The 24,315-nt window shown below is 42.8% G+C and overlaps 1 protein-coding gene across 1 annotated transcript in view; it reads right to left on the reverse strand.

Annotated features, from left to right (window-relative positions):
* The window catches only part of TPPP (tubulin polymerization promoting protein), a 34,806-nt gene extending 13,962 nt beyond the window's left edge, over positions 1-20,844 (reverse strand). Inside the window, exons 1-2 of the mRNA XM_079950094.1 lie at positions 20,813-20,844; positions 19,588-19,902 (exon numbers count right to left, since the gene is read on the reverse strand). Coding sequence (XP_079806220.1) covers positions 19,588-19,902; positions 20,813-20,829 — 332 coding nt within the window. The 5' untranslated portion in view covers positions 20,830-20,844. The remainder of the gene's footprint in view (positions 1-19,587; positions 19,903-20,812) is intronic.
* Between the last annotated feature and the right edge of the window lie 3,471 nt (positions 20,845-24,315).

Below are 24,315 nucleotides of genomic sequence, written 5' to 3' on the forward strand. Positions count from 1 at the left end.
CCTGCAAAGGCAAACGACAGAGCCAGGAAACGACATCTGTATTTTGTCTGCCAATCAAGCTGAACAAGTATTCAGGTTCCAAATATGTAAGAGAAGAAAACAGAAGCTGGCGTTAAGGGAGTCACCCTCAAAGCTGCACCCCCCCCCAGCCAAAGCTGTTTGGTTGGTAAATCACATTGTTGTGGCAGAAAAGAAAAGAAAAAGGAAGCTAGCTGGCAGTTTGTCCCACCTCCTATAAAAGCCTGCAAACTGCTGTTGTCTTAAATTAAAGGGGCCCTGTGGACGCACCAGCATGTTCAACAGAAACAGTGCTGGAAGGAATCTATCTGGAATATTAACCTCTAACCAAGAAAGGCCAATTTAGAATAACCAAGCAAAGCACTCCAACTAGTATGGAATGTGTTGTCACTCCAAGCAACAAAGAACTGTGATATAAACAGACCACAGAAACATCCCCAAAAGTAAACACAAAGCAGAAAAAATTCTCCAAACCAAAAAGCATCAACAGCTGCTGTTTTCAATACTTTTCTGCTGCTTTATCGACTTACTATTTTGCACATGAGAGTGAAAAATGAACAGAATGACCTGGATTAGTGACTCCACACCACTGCTCCAAGAATCAGATTGTAAAGCCATCCTTGTTAAAGGTAAAAAAAGAAGAAGTTAAGTCCAGTCAAAGGCAACTATGGGGTGCAGCACTCATCCTGCTTCAGGCGAAGGGAGCAGGCGTTTGTCCACAGACAGCTTTCTGGGTCGTGTGGCCAGCATGTCTAAACCACTTCTGGCACAACGGAACACCGTGACAGAAGCCAGTGTGCACAGAAACGCTGTTCACCTTCCTGCCACAGTGGTGCCTATATATCTACTCGCACTGGTGTGCTTTCGAACTGCCAAGTTGGCAGGAGCTGGGACAGAGCAACAGGAGCTCACGCCGTTGCACAGATTTGAACCGCCGACCTTCTGATCAGCAGGGCCAAGAGGCTCAGTGGTTTCCCCCTTATTACTCCATTCTTGTTAAACCCCCTTGTTACAGCCTTTACCAAAGGTATCATGGGCTTTGAAGACGCTCGAGCTCAGGACGAAAGGGAGAAACATGCTAAAAGGAAGTCACGTTTGGCAAACCCTCACCCCGATCAAACTCCTGCCCGGAAACCTGTGTCCCCACTGTGGAAGGACGTGTGGATCCAGAATTGGCCTCCATAGTCACTTATGGACACACTGTTAAAACCGTGTTCATAGAAGACAACCTTACTGGGCTATGAGTGTTCGCCAGAGAAGAAGAAGTTACTCCATCCTTGTTACTGAGCAGTTCTGCAGTGAGACTGATTATCTTCCAGGGACAATTAGTCTGGTTATTGTAACATACAGCAGGTATGCTTTTTACAGACAAGGTAGGATAGAAGAGCAGGCAGATATATCATGCACCTTGAATACAGCTCAGTTTTCATGATCTTACCTCATTCCAACTGCACCCTATTTCCTCATTTCCCTCCTCCCTGTATAACACATTCAAACACATATCGGCTTGATTTGCACAGAACACTAAGCCAAACTATGGTGATGCATGAACATGTGGGGACTTGTAAAAAAACTGACAAATTCAATTTGCCCCTGGTTGTCATGTCACCTTGCTACCTGCAGCTAAGCCATGGTTTGGCTTAATGTTACATGCTAAGTGGGCCACAAACTAATTAGCCGGGGCACTGGACCTTGAGGAGTGATGGGAACTTAAATTTTGTGGTCCTCAATCTGTCTTGTTTGTAGTGCTGACAGACTGAGGACCATTTATCCAAGAACATGCAATTGTGTGATACAGCTTTTCCTGGTCTGCATCACTTCAGACTGCATATCTGCACATAGAAGACTAATGCACCAGGGGAAAAGGTGCAGCCCAGAAATCTCCCGGACATTTTCTGCATGCAAAGAGGGGGGTGGAGGTTGCGGAGCATCCTGTGACTCTCTCACCTCAAGTAGTTCAGTTCATGAGAAACTTCATTTCGCTCATAAATATAACGTTAAAGGCCCAGTTTATACACAAACAGATCGTGTCCAACTCTGTGGCAATTTGTGTAAATAATTGTCTGGGATCAAAGGACAAAGAAGTCAGATTGGTTCCCATGGGGAGAAAATGTTTAGAGCTTCAATAAACTTCAAGGCTTTTGCCCCTCAGAAGCCACATTGTTTGGTGTTTAAAAAAGAAGAAGAGGATGAGAGAGAAATAATTTGCTGGAGGAACATGAAAGGAATGAAGGAGGAGGGGGGGAGATGACATGGGGGGGGGGAGACCTTGACATTCACTTGCAACGCATTTGCTGCTATTAAGGCACCACAGCTGTTTATTAGTAAACATCTGCCAAAATGCACAAACTCGTATTTCATGCTAGGGCTGAGCAACGTCTGGTTTTCAACATCGTGATACAGTGGTACCTCGGGTTAAGTACTTAATTCGTTCCGGAGGTCCGTTCTTAACCTGAAATTGTTCTTAACCTGAAGCACCACTTTAGCTAATGGGGCCTCCCGCTGCTGCTGCGCTGCCGCCGCACGATTTCTGTTCTTATCCTGAAGCAAAGTTCTTAACCCGAGGTACTATTTCTGGGTTAGCGGAGTCTGTAACCTGAAGCGTCTGTAACTTGAAGCATCTGTAACCCGAGGTACCGCTGTATATCACCTGCTAAACATTGCGATATACCAATATATTACAAGTCTGAAATAAGGATGGAGCTATGTAGAACGGGGTAATATCTTGGTAGCTGCTAATATTTAGGAGTCTAAAACTGATAATGTTTTAAATTACCTTTAGCATATTACTACAACTGTAATTTTATAATAGAGATCATTTTAAATTAACACATTTTCTCTAAAATTAAAGCTGCAGAAGTAATTAGTAGCACAGATATCAAAGTTAATGTAAGAGGATGTTCCCTAAAACTTTAATTACATTACTAAACAAGAAGCCAATTCTGTGTCATGCTTTTAGATATTTAAATATAATTCACTATCGAGTTTTAGTTGAATGTGTGTGTGTGTATCCCAGAACACCAGTTATTTGATGGTTTATTTTCTTTTATAAACCAAGCCAAACTAGAAAGAATGGATAAAATTTTACAGAACAAAACTATAGAAGGGAGAAAGGAGACACAAACAAACACAAACATGCAGAAGGGGAGAACGGAGGGAAGAGGCTTAAAGAAGAGGGCAAGGTTTATTTTTATTTTTAAACTCAGAAGTAAATAAGCCCAGTTTATTTTTCACAGGACTAGAGGTTTCCAAGCAAGCCCTGGCTGAGGGCAGCAGCCGTTCACAGGGCAGGACTGGGCAGCAACACAGGGTTTTTTGCGGGGAGGTGGGGCTTCCTGCTCTTGCGAGGGCCCCAGTGGGGCTCGGGTGTCAGGTGGGCCCTGCCAGCAGAGGGAGCCCAACGGAGGACGAAAGGGGCTCCAGCAAGAAGTCTAGAGATGCCTCAGACGGCTGGCTCAGACTGTGCATTGTAGATGGATATTGCCTGTTTCTGTTGCATTGTGCCACTAAGCGCTCAAGCCAGGAATGGCCCTCCAGATGTGGCCCTCCAGATGTTGCTTGACTGCAACTTCCAGCCAGCACGGTCAGGGATGTTAGGAAATGTATTCCAGCCACAGGCTCCCCATCCTAATTAACCAACCATTCTGGAAGTGCATGGGGAGGTGGAACACGCTCTTCTATCCAAAACACATGCATTGGGAACATACAAGACTAAGAACTGCCCTGAAGAATCAGCCCAAAGGCCCATCCAGTTGAACAGGGGCCTGCTCTCCAGTGGCCAACGGCAGATCGTTACGGGAAGTCTGCAAGTCTGCGCTCTCCCCACTTCTGTTAGATATTTCTGCATTCTACAGTATTTCCACCACATACAGTGGTGCCCCGCAAGACGAATGCCTCGCAAGACGGAAAACTCGCTAGACGAAAGGGTTTTCCGTTTTGGAGGTGCTTCGCAAAACGAATTTCCTATGGGTTGCTTCGCAAGACGAAAATGTCTTGCGAGTTCCTGCGGGTTTTTTTTCCCTCCCCCCCTTTTTCTAAGCCGCTAAGCCGCTTATCAGCTGATCCGCTAAGCTGCTAAGCCGCTTAACAGTTGATCCGCTAAGCCGCTTAACAGCTGATCTGCTAAGCCGCTAAGCCGCTAAACAGCTGATCCGCTAAGCCGCTAAACAGCTGATCCGCTAAGCCGCTAAACAGCTGATCCACTAAGCCGCTTATCAGCTGATCCGCTGATCCACTAAGCCGCTTAACAGCTGATCCGCTTATCAGCAGATCCGCTAAGCCGCTTATCAGCTGATCCGCTAAGCCGCTAATAGCACTAAGCCGCTAATGGGCTTGCTTCGCAAGACGAAAAAACCGCAAGACGAAGAGACTCGCGGAACGGATTCTTTTCGTCTTGCGAGGCACCACTGTATAATATTAGCCTCCTGCTTCTTTCCCAACATGTTTTTGGATAGTTACTATTTCTTCTATTGGTCATTGCTAGAATTAGGTACCATCTCAACATTACCTTAAAGCAATTTTCTGTTACGCTTGCATTTAAATGAGAACTGCTTCCAGAGTTTCTCTCAGACTTCTATGGAAATAATATGTCCAACATCTTGAGCTCACCTGCTCAGGTTTGCGCTCATATTTTGGTTTGTATACTCTTAAATTATCCATACTTTCTCCATTTTTGAAATCACTTTCTCAGATGAACGGTTTGCTCTCAGGTACTCTAGTACTGAAAACACTCAAATCATGGTGGAATTTGCAGGTGTGTACATCTTATTTCAGAGTCTTCAGTCATGTTATTGTTGTTGTTAGCATAACGATTATTTGATAAAGTTTTTATATCTAAATAGGTTGTTCCTAACTGGGAATTTTGTGGCTCACTACTGGCTTGTTATAGGCCATTGGCTATCTGTACCCCTTGAGAGGAAGGAAGTGGGGGGAAAGCTGCTACTGAAGTTCATTCCTGACCCTCTTAACTCACCCCCACCGCACCCTTTCCCCTTCACATTTCTCTGTCACATCCCTTTGTAAGATATGCAACAGCACATGAACTGATGATGGCAGCTACCATCCAAGTGGCAGTCAGCCCGTCTTCCTGCTGTGAAGCCATTTCTCAGGCCAGTGGAGGGATTGCTGAGAGCGTCCAAGCCATGCCTCATATGCACTGCCCTGTGGGCCTCTTGTGTTTACATCCAAACAACGCAGCATTTCTTTAAACAACATAGTTTCCCACTATTGTTAAGCACAGAGCAAGTCAGCAATTGAACAGGATTAACAACAGCACAATGACCTGCTGTCCTGTTACAAGGCCACTCACTCATCATTTTAATCTTTCCATTTATTTATTTATATTATTATTATTATTATTATTATTATTATTATTATATATGTAAGAGAGGCATTATCTTGTGGGACATTAAATTAGGAGTTCTATTGATATTAAATATGAACGAATAAGAAAAAGGCTGCCATTGACTAAAAAAACAATTCATGTACTGATTTCCTTAATTTAATAAGCCTATAATCCTTACAGCTGAGTGTATCAGAATAAAAAAATGAACGTTTGGCTGGTACCACAAATCACTGCAAGGAACAGCACTTTACTGCTATGCTAGATGTCTACCTAGACAAGCTGATAGCCTCCATAAATGGGACAAGCTGGCACTCGTTTCAGCTGAGCAAAAGGCACATTATTCTGTGGAGCAGCAGAAAATTTCAAACCAGGGGTGTTTACAAACACACATGGGTTTTGTCCTGTTTTCCATTTCTATTTAAGTTTCCGTTGTTTTACCATGTTGTAGGAGCTGCCTGGGGTGGGATATAAATCTCTGAAATAAATATAAAATTTTGAGTCCAGAAGAAAAGAGCATGCTAGACCAGGCCAAAGGCCCATCTAGTCCAGCATTTAATTAATTCAATTAATTAATTTCTATACCGCCCTTGATCCAATCACAGGGCAGTTCTCACAGCGGTAACCAGATGTCAGCAAATCCTGAGTGGCCCAGCGCCCTCCTCCCTTGCAGTTCAGAGGCATACTGCCTCCAACAGTGGGGGCAGTTCATTTCTGTAAAACCTGGGGAGCTCTTGGTCATAAATGTCAAATGTGAGCGTTCCAAGGAACCTGCTTGAACCTCTTGTACTCATCACGCTAACAGTTCCAACATGCCCTTCGAGTTAAAGATGTTGATTCTTGAGCCAGACCCACTATTTTTTCCTGAGCCTCTCCATCAATCTTGCAGATAAGAGCTGATTTGCACATCACATTTTTTTAAGGTGTACATATCCTAAATAGCATCTAGATCAAGGGAAGTAATAGTGCCACTGTATTCTGCTCTGATCAGACCTCACCTGGAGTACTGTGTCCAGTTCTGGGCACCACAGTTCAAGAAGGACACTGACAAACTGGAACGTGTCCAGAGGAGGGCAACCAAAATGGTCAAAGCCCTGGAAACGATGCCTTATGAGGAACGGCTAAGGGAGCTGGGCATGTTTAGCCTGGAGTAGAGGAGGTTAAGGGCTGATATGATAGCCATGTTCAAATATATAAAAGGATGTCACATAGAGGAGGGAGAAAGGTTGTTTTCTGCTGCTCCAGAGAAGCGGACACGGAGCAATGGATCCAAACTACAAGAAAGAAGATTCCACCTAAACATTAGGAAGAACTTCCTGACAGTAAGAGCTGTTCGACAGTGGAATTTGCTGCCAAGGAGTGTGGTGGAGTCTCCTTCTTTGGAGGTCTTTAAGCAGAGGCTTGACAACCATATGTCAGGAGTGCTCTGATGGTGTTTCCTGCTTGGCAGGGGGTTGGACTCGATGGCCCTTGTGGTCTCTTCCAACTCTATGATTCTATGATTCTATGAAATGCTTTATGTGTACACCTAAAATATAATATTTGTTTCCAAAAACCCTCGGTGTATTTGTAAACACATTTATTGGAGAGGTACATATTCAGGGAGCCATGAGATATAATACCCTGATGACAGCACACATAGGGCTGTTTCCTCTGTGAAACAGCAAAGTGCTCCAGAATCCACAAACATTGCTAACCTATAAATATGTCAGATATCATTGGCACACTGAGAGCCTAGAAAAGAATAAAAGAAGAACTGGAATCTTTTCCAGCTTATAAAACCTTTCCTCATTTGACATAGTGAGCAGCAGTTAAAGACACGTCCAGTAAGGAGGAAAGGAAAATGAACATTAATTAAAGACTTTCTAAATATATGAATGCCTGGATGGTTTTTGTTTTGGAGTGGGGATGCCAAGTAACTTCTGCAGGGTACCATAGCTGGTATGGCTTTGTTGTTAATTAAAGAGAGCAGCATTATTAAGTGAGCCCAGAAAGAACCTAGCATAAACCAGGCCAGCTACATCCTAATCTCGAGCTGGGGCCTAGGAAGAATCTGCAAACAACTAGAAGACAAGTACTCATCCATTCTGAATAGCAAGAAAAACCAAGAGAAGCCTCAGACATCTTCTAAAAATAGTGGAGCCATAACAGTGGGACGAACCTACAGGACAGGAACATCTATCAGGCCAGTGAAATTATAACACCCAGAATATTAAAAATGAAGTGCAGTGAACCAGACCCACAGTATTCTAGCAGGCCTAGATGAGAGAGTTAGTTGCCAATGTCGCAATGCAGGGACCTGGAAATTTTAAGAGCCATTCTACAAATTGTGCTGAAGGAGGGATCAAAATTCTGGCTGTGCACTTCAGACTGGCGGGAAGCTGGGGAGAGAACACAGCATGAAAACCTTTCTTATGTACAACCTAGCATATTGAGGATTACAATAATGCTTCTACCTGGTCTATTAAATTTCTACATGAAGGGTGTATGGACACATGCATGTGTGCTTTGAATTGGGGAAGCATTAAAAAAAGGTGAAGAAGAAGAAAGAAGAGGAGGAGGAGGAGGAGGAGGAATCTTTATTATGGCCATAGGTCAGCATAAGGTAAAAGTGTGGCAATTAGAGAGCTGCAGCTAATCTTGCACCTAAGAGTTGCCCCATCGTATCAGGAGACATTCTGTCAAAAGCACCTACATCCATAAGTAGCACATGCTAAATAGTCAATAGTGTGACGCGGCAGCTAAAAAAGCCAATGCAATTCTGGGCTGCATCAATTCTGCATTAATTCTGGGCTGCATCAATAGGAGTATAGCATCTAGATCAAGGGAAGTAATAGTGCCACTGTATTCTGCTCTGGTCAGACCTCACCTGGAGTACTGTGTCCAGTTCTGGGCACCACAGTTCAAGAAGGACACTGACAAACTGGAACGTGTCCAGAGGAGGGCAACCAAAATGGTCAAAGGCCTGGAAACGATGCCTTATGAGGAACGGCTGAGGGAGCTGGGCATGTTTAGCCTGGAGAAGAGGAGGTTAAGGGGTGATATGATAGCCATGTTCAAATATATAAAAGGATGTCACATAGAGGAGGGAGAAATATTGTTTTCTGCTGCTCCAGAGAAGCGGACATGGAGCAATGGCTCCAAACTACAAGAAAGAAGATTCCACCTAAACATTAGGAAGAACTTCCTGACAGTAAGAGCTGTTCGACCGTGGAATTTGCTGCCAAGGAGTGTGGTGGAGTCTCCTTTTTTGGAGGTCTTTAAGCAGAGGCTTGACAACCATATGTCAGGAGTGCTCTGATGGTGTTTCCTGCTTGGCAGGGGGTTGGACTCGATGGCCCTTGTGGTCTCTTCCAACTCTATGACTATGATTCTATGATTCTATGAATAGGGCAACTGTAGAAGTTGGGCGTACAAATACTCATTCTCTCAATTATGATAGACCAGCATAAGATAAAAACACATAAAGCACATACATAAAGGGTTGTTCAGATCAAACTGGCATCTTTCCTGTCATTTGTTCCTGCAATAAAGTAAATTATTAATTGACTCCATCCCCCGAGGCAGGAACAAACAAAAATAATGTGACAGTAAAGCTTGTTTATTAAAGGTGCCAAGAGACCTGTGGCGGGCAAAAACCACTTCTAGAAACATTAGGGTAGCAAGCTGGTGTTGCTCTGAAACTTGTAGTTGCCCATGTGAGAGACTCACACATTTTGTAAATAAGTAGTTTATAACAAAAGGCAGCACATGTCCCAGAACAAAGTCCTCACAAGGAACTTGAGCCTCTAAAACAGCTTCACTGAAACTTCCTGTCCCTCAGGGAAGTAGAGAATGTGAAACAACATTTTTTTACAAACCAAATGGTTTCTCTAGAGAAAAACAATATTCAACTACAACATAGTTTTTGTTGGGTTTTTTTTAAAAAAAACCAACACCATTAATAATATGAACAAGCCCTCAAATATTACCAGTGCATTGTAGTGTGAAAATCACCTTGCCCATAAAAAGTTAGGCAATGGTGTTGTTATTCAGATCCTCAAGCTTCTGTTTCCAGGCAAATGCTGTGATGGAAACAGGGAAGTTAAACTAACTCAGGTGTCCTGGCTAAATTCAGTTTCTGCCATTGTTGTATTCAGCCTCTTCATTTTCCCACTGAGGAAAAGTTCAGCCATGCTTCCTTCACTTCCTATATTAATCTCCTGTTTAGCAACCTAAAAATGTAAACAGATGCTATAATTCACCTCGGCACTGGTCGCTATGGTGATTTTTCTACAGTTGTTCTGCAGGGGAGTGTTTTGCAGGAAACATGATTATAATTAAAGAGCTCTTTAAAAAAATAAAAAATCATGTCCTTGTGAGCTTCACCTCACCCAACCCCACATAGTTATTCTTTGGGAAGTCCAAACAGAGACAAAAACAAAGAGAGCTTCCAGCATTCACTGGTGTCCACAGCTGGAGGTCAGGGAAGTAGGATACTGTATTTGAAAATGAGTGAAGACCCCCCACACCCTGGTCTCCAGAGGGTCTTGAAATGGGGCTCTAGGGTAGGGGTGGCCCATCTGTGGACCTCCAACTGTCATTGGATTGCCAGCAAACCTGGTCAGTCTGGCCAATGGTGGACCCCAGGCACAATTACTGCCTATGCAAACCAGCACCCAGCAGAAAGAAGAGAGCAACAGGGGATTACGATCTGATCTATGTGCTACTTCTGCATCTCTTACATATGAGGACCTGGATTTCACAAAATTGCCCAACAAGCAGAAATGGCAAAAATAGGACAATATTTTAAGGTACCCCTGCCCGTACGGGCCAGTCTTGACAGACTCTGGGGTTGTGCGCCCATCTCACTTAAGAGGCCAGGGGCCAGCGCTGTCCGGAGACACTTCCGGGTCACGTGGCTAGCGTGACGAAGCTGCTCTGGCGAGCCAGCGCAGCACACAGAACGCCGTTTACCTTCCTGCTAGAAAGGGTACCTATTTATCTACTTGCACTTAGGGGTGCTTTCGAACTGCTAGGTGGGCAGGAGCTGGGACCGAAAGACGGGAGCTCACCCCGCTGCGGGGATTCGAACCGCCAACCATATGATCGGCAAGTCCTAGGCACTGAGGTTTTACCCACAGCGCCACCCGCGTCCCAACAGGACAATATTTTAGAGGTGTCCTATTTACTATTCTACTTTCTCAGAATAGGCCTTAGTGCATAAAACTAAGTTTCTGTGCTACGTACATGGTTTTAGAAGTTAAAATCTCATTCCCACATCACTACAACTTTCAAATGGGATAAGTAAAATACCAAGAGATGAAAAATGGCAAGAGGTGCATGCTTGCATTTCCTACCCCTTCCGGAGTTAAAAACAAAATAAAATCCTAGATATTAACCACATCATTGAAGTCAACGTGAAAACTCAAAAGAGGAATGGTTTCATGTAACATCCATTTCGGCTCCTTTAGCAATACAAGTCTCCCTTTATCTATATATAGTACATAAATTTCACACCAATTATCGTCTCTGTCAAAGCATGCAAAGACTGTTTTTTGATGGCAGTCCATTCTGTAACAAGATGCAATTAATAAGTTGCACTGCACTCTTTTGGCCCAAATCCCTTGCTACCTCTTTTAATCATGTCACAAGCACCTCCAAGTGATCAGTTCATCTGTTGCTTGGTTAGCATTTAACAAGCCAATGTTTCCATTCTTGCGCCGTAACTCTACTCTCAGGATTTCTGTTTGCCTGGCGTGTGGCTGTTGCAGCCTAGCATCATGATTGATGGATACTCTCTCTGCAGTTGAAAGCAGCCTTCAGGTCAACCTGTATCCACAACACAGCATCACATTTGCTGAGCAAATGTTACACGAGTAGAAGCAATTTTGATGTGCTGGTTTGAACAACTCATGCTCCCTTACCCCCCACTGAAATATGCTGCAAAATAAGAACCACGTCACAATCCAATTCACCTCACTTTACCACATAATAACGACAGCAGTGCAAATAAATAAAACTGGCCATTACTGATACAAAAAAACCAGTATAATGTGCAACACCCATGATATTCTGAGCAAAGCTCTTTGGAAGCCTCACAAATTAGTCCCCCAAAGTTGGTAACATACAAGGTGTTGTTGTTTTTTTAACTAGCCAGCTTGTCCACACACACATCTTTGTCGCCTGCAAACTAAAAGCAAAAGATTAAAAAGTCCCACCCCAATTATACTTGTCACAGTAGAGTGACTACGAGCACATAGCTCTGTCATGACTCTTATTTTCAGGGTCGCGGGTTTGAACCCCATGTTGGACAAATGGTTCCTGTGTTGGACTAGAATGGCCCTTGTGACCCTTTCTGTCCAAGAACTAATGTTGTGAGCCAACAAACGGATCTCCCAAAATGAGTGCAGTTCTTCAGAATCATCCACAAAATAGTGTGGAAGAAAATTTATCAAAAAAGTGAGGGAAGCCTACCCATTCCAGGGCACAGCCAGCCTTTTAGCAAAGGATTCAGTACACTGGGTGAAGGTTGGCTAGCTTCTTTTTATTAATTCTCCTATAAATTTTGTATTTATACGCTTCTTTATGTTGCACTTCCTTTGCTGGACCACAGCATCAGAACCTGCTGTCATCACATGTGGAAGTCCAGGCAGTTTGTTTTCCAGCAACAAAATTTGGGGCTGACTGCAGCCTTGGTTGCTAATGACCCTCTCCTGGAACTGGCAAAAATGCCAGTCGGGGAAATTTTTCCTTGGCATCCCCATGCTCAGGCACTCCAAATGTGTTTGAAAACTGGCACTGGACTAGTTCTCTATATACTTGGTTTCAGCAGGGAAAACCAATCACAAATTGACCAGCCTGCTTTCTGCTTTCAGGTATTCAGATCATCCAGGCCTGATTTATATGCACATGAAACAGCTTTGGATAGCATGAACAGCTGCATCGCAGACATTCCCGGATTCAGGTCAACATACATCAGTATCCCAGACACAGCCCAGGAGAGAATATAGACCCTATAAAAGACAGTCCACTTAGTATCTGGCACAAAAGGCAAACTCTCTCTCTCTCTCTCTCGAGAGAGAGAGAGAGAGAGAGAGAGAGAAGAACTGCGTTCTTCTCATGTATCTATTTACTGTATAGCCCAAGGTTAGAACACAAAAGCAATTCTCATGCTGTGCAGGTGCCAACTATATCGAGGCAGAATGCGATCACCCAGGATCTCCAGGATTAAAACTAGGGCTATAGGCTTTAAATTGGTCAGCTGGAAGGTGGGCCAGGGTTATTGGGTATTTTAGCACCATTTTAATACAGAAATAAAAAAATTAAATATTATAAATAGCCATTCCTTAACATGAGAACTTTCCTGATGGATCAAATCAAAGACACAGATACTTGAGAATTCTGTTTCCAAGAGCCACTGACCAGATACTCTTGGAAAGTTAACAAGCAGGATGTAAAGGAGATTAGTAGATTCTGGGGACAAACTAGAGAGTGACCACCCAGAGATATGGTGCCTCTGAACCTGCAGGTTCCATTTACCTATCAGGCAAATCGCTTTTGAGAGACTTCGCACCCATTGATTTGTCTAATAGCTTTTGAAAGATCTCACCGCACTGTGTAGTGGTAATGTTTTATTGCCAATTTGCAATCTTGAGACTGTTCATTTGCCATTTACAGGTGTGAGTGACCGTGGAATTGTAGCAATTGAATAGCAATTTGCAATTTTTGCAACTTTTGCGGGCTTGCAAGATCAAAGGCTTAAATTGGCTCAGAGTTACAATACTACCAACCGCAGCAATTTTCAGCCTGTAACCCAATTTTAAGGGAGCGGCTTATATTCAGGTATTGTCTCTTTTTTCTCTCCCCCCCCCTTGAATTGTGACTTATATGTGGGTGTGGCTTATATTCGGGCCAGTATGGTACTTCTGTTTTCTGGCCCAAGACAGTTTGGTACCTGAGGCAAACCACAAAATGGTGGCAGGGAAGAAGAGGGGAGTTAAGAGCTATATAAGGAACAAGGTGGAAAATAAAGATGAACATCAGGAATGGGGGTGGGAGTGCGCCACAACTGTCACTGCCACCATGACAGAAGCTGAGGCCAGATCTGTCGCCCTGAGGTTCCTGCCACCTGAGGCGGTTGCCTCACCTTGCTTCACAAGCGGACCGGCCCTGCCAAAAAGGTATAACTATGGCAAGATCCGATTTTCTCAGGAAGAACCACATCTGGCGCAAAAACCGCAGCTACTGAAATGCCCTTCAGGCCATTTGGGCTTCTAAAAGTACCCCCAATCTCAGACCAGATCTTTCAGGGATATGATTATTATTTATTAGGTTTGTATACCCCCCTTCATCTGAAGATCACAGGGTGGCTTACAACATAAAGATACAAAATGAGAACTCAAAATACATAGTAAAAAGAACAAAACAAAAAACAAACCTATAGCCCCAACACATTAAAAAGGTATAGTGCAACTTCTCATGCTTCCTTAAAAATGCATTTCTACTAAGATTTTGATTATCTGTTTAATGATCAATTGATTTGAAAGCCAGGTGACTGATCACCAAAAACATTGTTAGCACATCTTTGCAAGAGCTGACAGTGTGTGTCATTTAGCCACAAGAAGAGCTCACCCTATTAGATGAAGCATTTACAGAGCTTCCAGAGATCATAAGGAAGCAATCAACCAGCACAGCTTTCCTCCAACAACTAATTTCATAAAGGACTTGTTTTAAAGGAATGGTAAGTATGAAATGATCACCCCTTTGAAGTTTTAAGCAACAAGATAGAAGGAGGGCAGAAGAGGTTTCCTTGCCTAAAATCCACCTACCCAGATGTCAGGGACAACAGCCACATCTGGCTTCCTTGATTTGCTGTGGCTACATGCATGATGCAGACATGCTTGCCTCTCACATGAGAGACCCGTGTGACCCGTACAGTGGGAACCAGGCTACAACAGCTGGCAATTGGAACTTGTGTTGTTGACAACATGGGTGGAAATTTTCACAAGTGGAGACACAGTGTGCCAGAGGAGCACTCCATGGAAAACCAACAACTACTTCTCCCCCCCCAAAAAAACCCCAGTATTTATTCTTTTGATGGGTTCTTCCCCCCAATTATCTAATTTGGGGTGTGAAAAGACCTAAGTGTATTTATAGTGTCTCTTTATGTTAACATTAATGTTGCTCGCAATCTGGTACAGAAACCCACATTTAAAATGTAACACTTGGTAACATCAGAGAAAAACACATATACAAACAAATGTTTCTATGGAGACATCTTTCTAAATAAATGCTCACAAGAGACCCAGGGCATGATGTCATTCGGGCCTCCTGTGGCCATAGCAACATGCCAGTATGTGCAGCAATATTTGGATTTTTTTCTGTCAAGGAATGGCATCAAATGAGCAACTTTATGGCCTTATTTTTCAGTGGCATCCACCATGGCTGTGGCTTTGAAAATAAAAAAAGTATTTATACAGGAGGCTATTTGATTACTACAGCCAGCCAGGCAACATGACTTATGGCATATCTGCAGTATCAAATTCCCGCAAACAGTTGCTGACCCCGATAAAAAGGAAAATTTATATGCCCAAAGCAATATGTCATAGGTTCCTCATATCTATTCTTAGAAGATTTTGGCTCCTCCCTCCCCATCAGGATATAAAATACACACATGGTCAGTTTCAGTGTATTATCAGGAGTGCACGGCTGAGTCAAGGAAAGTCAAGGATTATATCCTATGCAAGTCCTACTTAGAGTAAACCCATTGAAATTTATAGCCATGATTAATTCACCTCCATTATTTCAATGGGTTTACTCTGAGTAAAGCTTGGTTAGATACAATCCAGCAACCTGCATGAAGTTTTTCACACATTTGTGTCTGTACATATTTTGCTTTGCAATACTTGTATCACATTTTGCTAGTTATGGGATGGAAAGAACCACGTAAAACCCTGAAGCCAGTGCCCTCCAGATGTGCAGAGTCATCTCCTTGCTTCTGAGAGCAGCAAATATGGTCAAATGTTCATCATTGCAACCTTGGGGACTAGAAACTTACATTATTTTTAAGGAAAGCTGAGTTTCTTAGGATGCCTAGTTCTCTGTCTAGTACCAAATTCATTGTTTGCACAATCAAAATAACAATGAAGTCTGCAATCATAAGCACATTTATCAGGGAACAAGGAAGACTTACTGTCATGGAAGATTTAGAGGACACACCAGTGAGGAAGCTAAACAAGAACTTTATTGTCTCTCTTAAACAAGAACAGTATCAGGAAACTCCTAGCTCCACCCTGACACAACTATTTATTGATACTGTCCACACACTTGTTTCTGAGTAACAGGGTTGCATTGAGGATATAGGGTTAGAACACCTTTGGGTGGCCCTCTCTTCTCCTGCACAGGTGTTCTCATTTAGCATCACAAATCACCTGTAATCTGCTGTGTATCACTTCTCCTTGCTATTCCTTGACAACTTTTTTTTTTAAAAAACCAGTCAGATTCTGCCTATTTCTCCTTCCACAGAGTAAAACCAGAAAACCCAAAGTGAGGTTTTATTGACCTCTGTTGCTTTAAGAGAGGGGAAATGATGGAAGCATATACGGTACTGTGTTATCTTACAATTGATGGGTGAAGTTGGTTAATGGGGCACTAATGGTGTAATATTAAAATATGTGACCTCAATCTGTTGATCGCTACAGACGGCTATTTTAACACTTTTTTTGAGACTGCTTAATCCAGGCTGCTGACATCTGTTAAACGGAGGATGGCAACATAATCCAACTATTTACTACACACTGGATGACAAGAGGAAGGGCAGGAGTAAAGCAAAAAATAACCTTTTCGGCGAATCATATGCACCAGCTGTTACTGGGCTGCGCCATTTTACACTGTAGGTATATCTAAATATTTCTCCACATATAAAAGGGCTCTGTAGATAGAAAGCTAGCATGTCAGGATAGAGACTAGGCCAGAACCCACCCACCCCCTCTTGACAGGCTAGTTTTCAATGTGCAGCACTTTTTTCATGGGAGGGGCATTTAAGCATGTGATTCTCTCACCATATAAGGAGTAACTACAATAGGAGAGGAAGGAGACTCACGCGAATTCATAGTTTCAACATCTAGTTAATATATATTCTTTGTTTTTGTTTCAAAATGGTGGGAAATTACAGGAAAATGCATTATTCAGGAGATATGGTATGGTGTCCTGGCCTGTGTTTAGTTCCAGCTTCTGTACCACCTTGGAGCTGGATGGCTGATAGTGGCAGACTGAACTCAAGTCCCAGATTTGTCTCTTCACTGCACTAACGCATTGAGCCTATGCAAGTGAAGCCACTCTTTCCATGCTGCAGGCACCTAACTGGTAATAACCACCATCCACATATAATGGTACGGTGGGAAAGATCTTGATGGCCATCTAGTGATTCTAGCCCAGCCCTCTGCTTTAGTAGAGGACAGCCGCAGGTAAAACATTCCTCCTTACTGTACCTCTCCCACACAGGGATGTGATTAGTTGTGAAACAAAAATCCTGTCCAGTAGGTTAATACTCTGCCATAGTGCAGAATCAGCGAAAGAGAGAAAGAGAGTGTCTTCCTTTTAAAAAGAGAGTGTCTTCCTTTTGAGCTTATGGCACAGATACGATTCATGCTTTGGACTTAATAGGTTGCTGAAATGCATTGTAAGTATTTGCAAACTTATTTAACTACAAGCCAAACTATGGAAGGGCTGAAGTCCAGGCAGAGTAGTTCTACATAATACTGCAGTGTTGGTTTGTGTCACTACCAGTTAGTAAAAACACCGGCCTTCTAAGTAATTAGATAAAGGATTCCAAACAACTGCATATAATTTATATAAGCAGCAAGCATTTATCTTAATAAACCTCTCATTGCAATCCTGATCTCCATCATATTATCATCTTCAACAGGCTAAGGGAAAAAACATAAAGGTATACAGAGCCTGAAACAAATTCCATGACAAGGTTTCAGAAGTGAAACAGTGTTTTCCTTGCAGCAAGGAGTTCCCTAATTCAGCTTTCCTCAAGTGAAATACAGACATTAGCTCTGAGGGAATCTGACTCAGCTTTCCATTTTCAGAAGTATATGGTGTTGTGAGACCACACTGGTTCATACTGAGCATGTGTGAGAATTTTCTTACTGCCTGCATAGAGTAACATTTGCCGGGAAAGTACCTTTTAAATAAAATCTACAAATATGTTATACTGCTACTAGGAAACAGCACATACCAAATGTTCCCTTTTGACTTTACAAAACATTTCCCCAAAAGACCCAGTAAAAACACAGACATTTTCTCCTAAGTCCACCTCAGCAAACTCTATGGGCAGAAATGGACATCACCCGTCAAAATGCGAGAATCACTCATCAAGCATTCAGCTCATTCAGAATAAGTCATTTCCTACCCAAGTTTGGCATGGACCATTCTCAACCCACCTCTCCTACACCGCCAAGTTTCAATCCAAGGAACTATTTCCTAACCATAACCCAAAGAACCTACTGCCCCCCAATTTCTTATTATAATGGCAAAATGGGATCCAGGAAGCTCATTCCTAGCACAGAGCCATGGGCAGCACAGTCCATTTTGTTATCTCATTCTGCTTTATAGGAAGTTGCTTTACACCTGGTCAGAAGACTGGTCAGTGCTGGGACTTGCTATGAGTACCTCCCTTGTTCTCTTAGAATGGCAATGGCGCCCACTTGAGAGGTGCCAGAACTGAGTTCCAGCTGGGGGGAAAAAGCCCTGCCACTGGTCCATCTTCTCTGGCTGGCAGCAGCAGCCTCTTCAGAGGTTCTTTCACCTTCCACCTGGAAACATGCCAGGGATTGAACCCAATACCAGCTGCCTGCCCAGCAACTGCTCTTCTGCTAAGCTACAGTCCCCCAACTTACTCCCATCGAGGCCCTGTCCAAAGTCAGGCTTAGCTTAGCTTCAGCTAGGTCAGCTTCAGCTTAGTTTAGCTTCAGCTTAGCTTAGCTTCAGCTAGGTTGCTCCATCAAGCACCTTCAGACTGTAACCAGGCCTTGTGTTCAAGTAGCACATTCAGAAGAAGGGATGGGCAGTGGTTGGGCTCCCCTTGCCTTCCTTCTGCAGGGCATCAAGTAGCCTGGCACTTGCTATCTCTCCTTTTCTTTTAAAGAAAGGTAACAATATTCAGCAAAAGCTAGACTCCGAAACATTTCAGAAGTGTACATACCAGGCACCATACATCTAATCTGCAAAACAGTTTTTCTCACACAAATATCCAGTGCACAGTAATTGTCCCAGAATAAAAATAGCATTAGGGAGATTTTCAGAAGTGAAGCTAATAATGGCCAATATACAAGGTTAGTCATATTTAGTCTCGTTGAAATTAATATTTTAAAAAAGGTCTAAGTCAAATTCAAGGTATTACTATAAGTATATAAAGCCTTTAAGTTGACTTGAAGGGTTGCCTTACCCTGTATGCACCCGCTCAACTGCTTCTATCTGCAGAACTGACATTTTTACAACTGCCACATAATGCTTGTTCCTCGCTTGCAAGGAACTGATGCTTTAGTGTAGCAGCACCTACACTTCGGAGAATTATTTTTGGCACCTCTTAAAAGCATTTTTAAAGACAAGTCTATCCAGACAAATAATTTTAACTTTGTACATTTGTTTTAAAACTACTGATTTTATTTATATTTTAATAAATGTTATGCCAACTTGGTGTTAATGCCTGAATTCATTGGTATTTTAATCAATAATTGAATATGTTTCTATGCTTTGATGTTATTAATTAAAACAGTACATACATTTTGTCAATTAAAATATACTTAATTTTCTTAAGGCCATTAATTTCAATGTGTCGACTCTTGAGTATGACTGTTGGCTATCACTCTATGTATTTTAGCCTGGAATGTGTAACCTGTGAATGCTAATTAATATAGAAAAAGAAACTCAGATGTGCAATCTAAACCTGTAAAGCATGGCGGAGCTAACCTGGTGCTCTCCAGATACTGCTGGACTCTAAGTTCCATCACCTGTGGTCACTGCCCATGCTAGCTGGGGCTGGAGAGAGCTGAAGTCCAACAATATCTGAGGATAGCATGGTGTTCCCCCCGTTTTTACAGAATTTAAAAACAATGTTTATGATGTAATTGGGGTATATGTAACCAACATATTCCACCTATTATTACTCACAAACAAACTCAGCAATACAAATATTTGGGGGGGGGGATGTAAGATGAAGAAACAGAGGGAGAAATTACTTGATTTTGCTGAAGACGATGTCAACATCGGTGAGAGTCACGTTCTTGCTATCAATCACGTGGCAATCCTTACACAACTTGGACCAGTTTTTCCCATGCATCTCTTTCCCCGTGGCTCTCGTATCCCCGTGGATAGCAAATTTTCTGAAAGCCTCTTCAAGAGCACTTAGCTCTGGCCCGCTGGCCCCGTCGTGGGAGCTGTTTGAGTCGCAGGATAACCTTTTGGCGGCTTTTTCTTTTGCAGAATCTGCAGGAGACCTTGGAGGTGTTTTGTTCACATGCTTGGTGAGTTTACTTGTGTTGTCAGCCATTGTGCTAAAGAGAAGATGGAGAAGAGGAAGTTGATTCTTTGTAGGCCACTGCTTGCATTAAAACATCTAAACAGAAATGCCCTGCTTTTGGCCTTTTCAGAAAATAAACCTATATGCTATTTTTTGTTCTGTTTCTCTTAAACTGCTCCCAAAACTGAAAAGTATTAATTCCAAAACAGATGTTCAACATCAGGTGAGGGATGGCTTGTTGGCATGAGTGAATGAGGCCCAGTCTACACTCTGAGGTAGTAGAGTGGCCTGCACCATTTCAGAATGCCAGTAAAGAAGGACATTATTGCATACTTCCCTCTGTAAAAACTCTCAGGCAGAAGAAAACCAGCATATCAAGCGTAAAATGTCCTATACTAGGCTGCTCCCTACTTGGCTAGTCCTCTACTTCCAGAGCCGCCACCCCCACAATGCTCTCTTAGCCTTTTTTTATTAACACAAATGGAGATAGTCAGATGCTGGAAAACTGGGACTGGTCTCTGTGGCGGACCTTGGCATCTCAAATTTCAGAGGCAGCCTGTGCGGCCCCAAAATCTGGTGCCCCTGTTCCGCCTCCCATTGGAGCAATAGTGGTGGAGCCTCCTCCGGTGCTTCAGAAGACCATGCCCAGTACAACTGCACCGGTCACACTCCCCGAAAGCCACTTCCACTGGTCTCAGCATGGGCTCTTGGTATGCCGGAGTGTGGTCCATAGCATTGGCTGAGAAGCTGGCATGACACGTTGGAGCAGCCAGAGGCAAGCATAATCCATTTTCTTTCTACAGCACATGGCAAATACTTATTGAATACGGTAATTATTTGGACTGTGGCAGGAAACCATGCACTCATGAAAAAATATGGTGTGAGCTTTTAGAATAATCAAATGAAACTTTATTATCCAGCATGACACAAATCTGTAAAAATACCAGGTCAAGTTGTTCATTGTATATTGCTGGAACAGCTGTTTTCTCAAATGTACTTAATGTAATCTGAAAAACAACAACATAAAAAAGGCATGCACACCCTGGCTAAAATCTTCATTCCTACTTTATTTGGCCTTCAGAGACCTAACACCATGGACAGAACTTTCATATCTCTTATCTGCTTTTCAGTTTCCGTTTTTAATTCAAGTGCCAACCAGGAAGCGTTGAGAGCTCAAGCAAGGAGAGATCAAGCAAAGTATGTATGTGTGAGTGTCAAGCCTAAGATGGCATTTAGGGTGAATTTTGAACATCATTAGCACTTTGGGGGAAACGATTCAGATTTTTAACAATTTCAATAGTTCCTTTCAAGGGAATTGTTATTCTACTTCTGTAAGCCCAAGCAAACAGTCTTAAGTAGGCGCCTGCACCAGGTGAGGCCGTGTGAGCAGCAGTATATGGGGGGAAAGTGCAGGATAGGGGCCCGTGCAAAGGCCCATGAGGCAGATGAACAGAAGGGAGGGGGAAGCCCTGTTCCGTCTCCCAGTTTGCTCCATGGGGTCTCATCCTGTACACTCCAAATACAGGGGGGAAGCCATGGATGACACAGCAGCCTTTCCCAGACAAGCAGGAACAGCAAAAGCAGCAGAATGAGAAGGAGGAGGAGCAGGAGGAGGAGGCAGTGAGAGCCACCCATACAGGTGACAGTGGCACTGAATGACTCTGGGGAGGCAGTCATGCCAGCTGTCCAAACCACAAAATCTGTTTACAAGAAATGTATTTTTTTATATTAAAAAAGGATTTTTTAAAATCAAATTATTCATACCAGTATCTGAGCAACAGTAAGATCACCATCGGCCTGTTATTCTTTTTTAAGATAGCCTGGAAAATAAATCCACAGGCATTACTAGCCCATTAAAAACACTTCACTGCTCAAGAAACCATAGGGGAGATGAAGGCAAGATTCAGCAATCTGACCACTGTCTCAAACTACTTATGTTACAAGCAGATGTTCTCAAGCAAGCTCTATCCTACAAATTCTATTCAGGAACCTAAGAAGGCTGTAGAACAGTCAAGAATATATGCACTTTGCCCTCACTTAATTCATTTTTCTGAAAATACAGATCAAGGTCTGGCAATGGCCTGTCATGTTCATAACATGGCACTGGAACAGTCTGCCAATTTCTCCCTAAGCATTTACCAGCCCACACTTTCATAAAGCATCACTAGTTTTGACAATGCCAGCACTGAAGGAGTGGGGTGGGAAGGTGTGTTATGTACAGCATGTACTTTGATCTGTACTTTGATCTTTTTGAACAACAAAAAGTTTAAGTGGTCCACCGACATCCCCAGCAAATTTCAAAAACTGTAGGTGCTACTATCCTGGGTACACATCCCAGAGAGTACACCATGCAAAACTCAGCAGGACTTACATCTGAGTAAGGGTTACTCTGTGAGTATCTCCCAACATTAGAACAATTATGATCTTCAGGTAAAGCGCCATCCGGCAATCTGCCCTGCTAAGCAGGGGTCAGATTTACGAGGTGAGCCACACAACATCCCCACCTGCTTTGGAAACCCCTCCCCAAAACTCTAGCCACTTTGAAAGTGGCTATTCTGAGCTACTCTTCTCTCCTTTATATCTGGCAAGCAAGAAAAATGTATGTGCACCCACTGCAAATATTCCACATGGCTTTTAAAATTTCAGTATGTTTATAAGGTTGGTGTATTTTTCTAGTCTCTGTACCTTATCAACCACAATTACCATATTTTTCTGTGTAGTTGACGCGCACTGTTTTGGGGGTCTCCAAATAAAGAAAATGGGGGGAGATTGTATCCACATATAAGACGACCCCCAATTTTAAACATATTTTTAAAAGAAAAAACCCTAGTCTTATACACAGAAAAATATGGTAGTTATCACTCTTCTTCCCACAAACTCCCGGAAAGTTGCTCTAATTCACCTCTCTGCTCTAATAATGCATGGTGTACTGCTGATTCACCATAGCTGCTATTTCTGCCAGGAGCTTTTCATCCTAGAAATTATCACCCATGGAAGATTCTGTCTCCCCAATGCCATGACACTTGCTTTTAAATTTTGTTGCCATCATCTTTGCTAGCACAACCAGCAACAGAAGTAATCCCAATGCACAACAGTATGGGTTTCCTGGTGCCCTCTCCCACCTAAAACCTCCCAAAGCATTCTGCCCAGGAAGACATTCAGATGACACGTCTGATGACACCTGTCAAGTGACAGGCTTCCATTTTAGACAGAGCAGACATAGCATAGTCAGGAGTACAATGGAAGTCTTGTTTTCAGCATAGACAGGCACAGAGGACAACCAGTCCATCAACAGTTCAACTACAGAGATCATGTCAGGACAGATAAGGGTGGAAGTGGATAACGGCCGGGTAAGGATAGTGGTTGTACAATTTATTCTAGTCACTGTACAACAGATACTTGTTCCAGCCAGGGTTCATCAAGCACAATGTATGTAAATTGCTGAGACTGCAGCAATTTAGGGTCACACAATTTTCTCCCCAGTATTACTCAACTGACAAGAATTGCAAACCTTTGCAAGTGAAATAGTTCATATATAAAGATTTTAATTTCCACTTTCTGTCAGCCAAGGTCCTCAAAGTGCCTCACAACATTAGATAAAAAGAAGCACAATAAAACACAAATAAAAACTGCCAAGAAGAAGCGAACGATGCAGCTGGAAGGACACTATATATCATAAAAGCGGGAGACAGGATCCTATATATATGCTAATAGCAAACACATTCTCTGAGTGTGGATCCTTATGTAGCTAAGAAAGAGACCAGGTGGCTCCAAGGTTTGAAGAAGTACAAAAGTTTTTGGGGTGACCTAAGGGGGCAAAAGCAAAAAAAAACACCCAGCAACCCAACGAGGGCTGAGCATGCTTTGGCCACAAAACACAGAAAAAATGGTATCCTGGAAAAGAACAGGGCAGTCAGGAAACCTTGAACAGGAACACTCCACACACCAATATTTGTTACAAATCCCATGTTTAAAACTAATATTCAGTTGAAATCTTAAAAGGCCTGGTAGAAAAGAAATGCATTTAATGTCTCTCTTAAAGCACTAATTGAATCAACCAGGAAATCTACTTTGGGGAAAGAATTCGCTAGAAGGGGAGCCGCCTCCAAACTAAGTTTGTTTCTGGAACAGGTAAACTGTGCATCAGATGCTATAATTTAGCACCAAACCTATAATCCCATTCTGTGGTCACAACTCACTAGTGTGCTCCTCATAGATAGTTCCTGACAAGGCCACACCTGCTGCATTTGGGGCCGGCTGAAGTTTCTGAACTGTCATCCTCAATAGTCAAGAACCTCTCAGGAAATGCGCAATAAAGGAAAGTTCCATTTCAGACATCTATCAGAATAAGAGCTACACCCTGATTTGTACCAGTTCTGCAATATGCAAAGGCAGGAGAGATGGGGAATTCTGAAAAATGAGCAGTTTGCTCAGTTTTGGCAATTTC

The sequence above is a fragment of the Podarcis cretensis genome (genome assembly GCF_951804945.1).
Source record: "Podarcis cretensis genome assembly, chromosome: 13".
Taxonomy (NCBI): domain Eukaryota; kingdom Metazoa; phylum Chordata; class Lepidosauria; order Squamata; family Lacertidae; genus Podarcis; species Podarcis cretensis.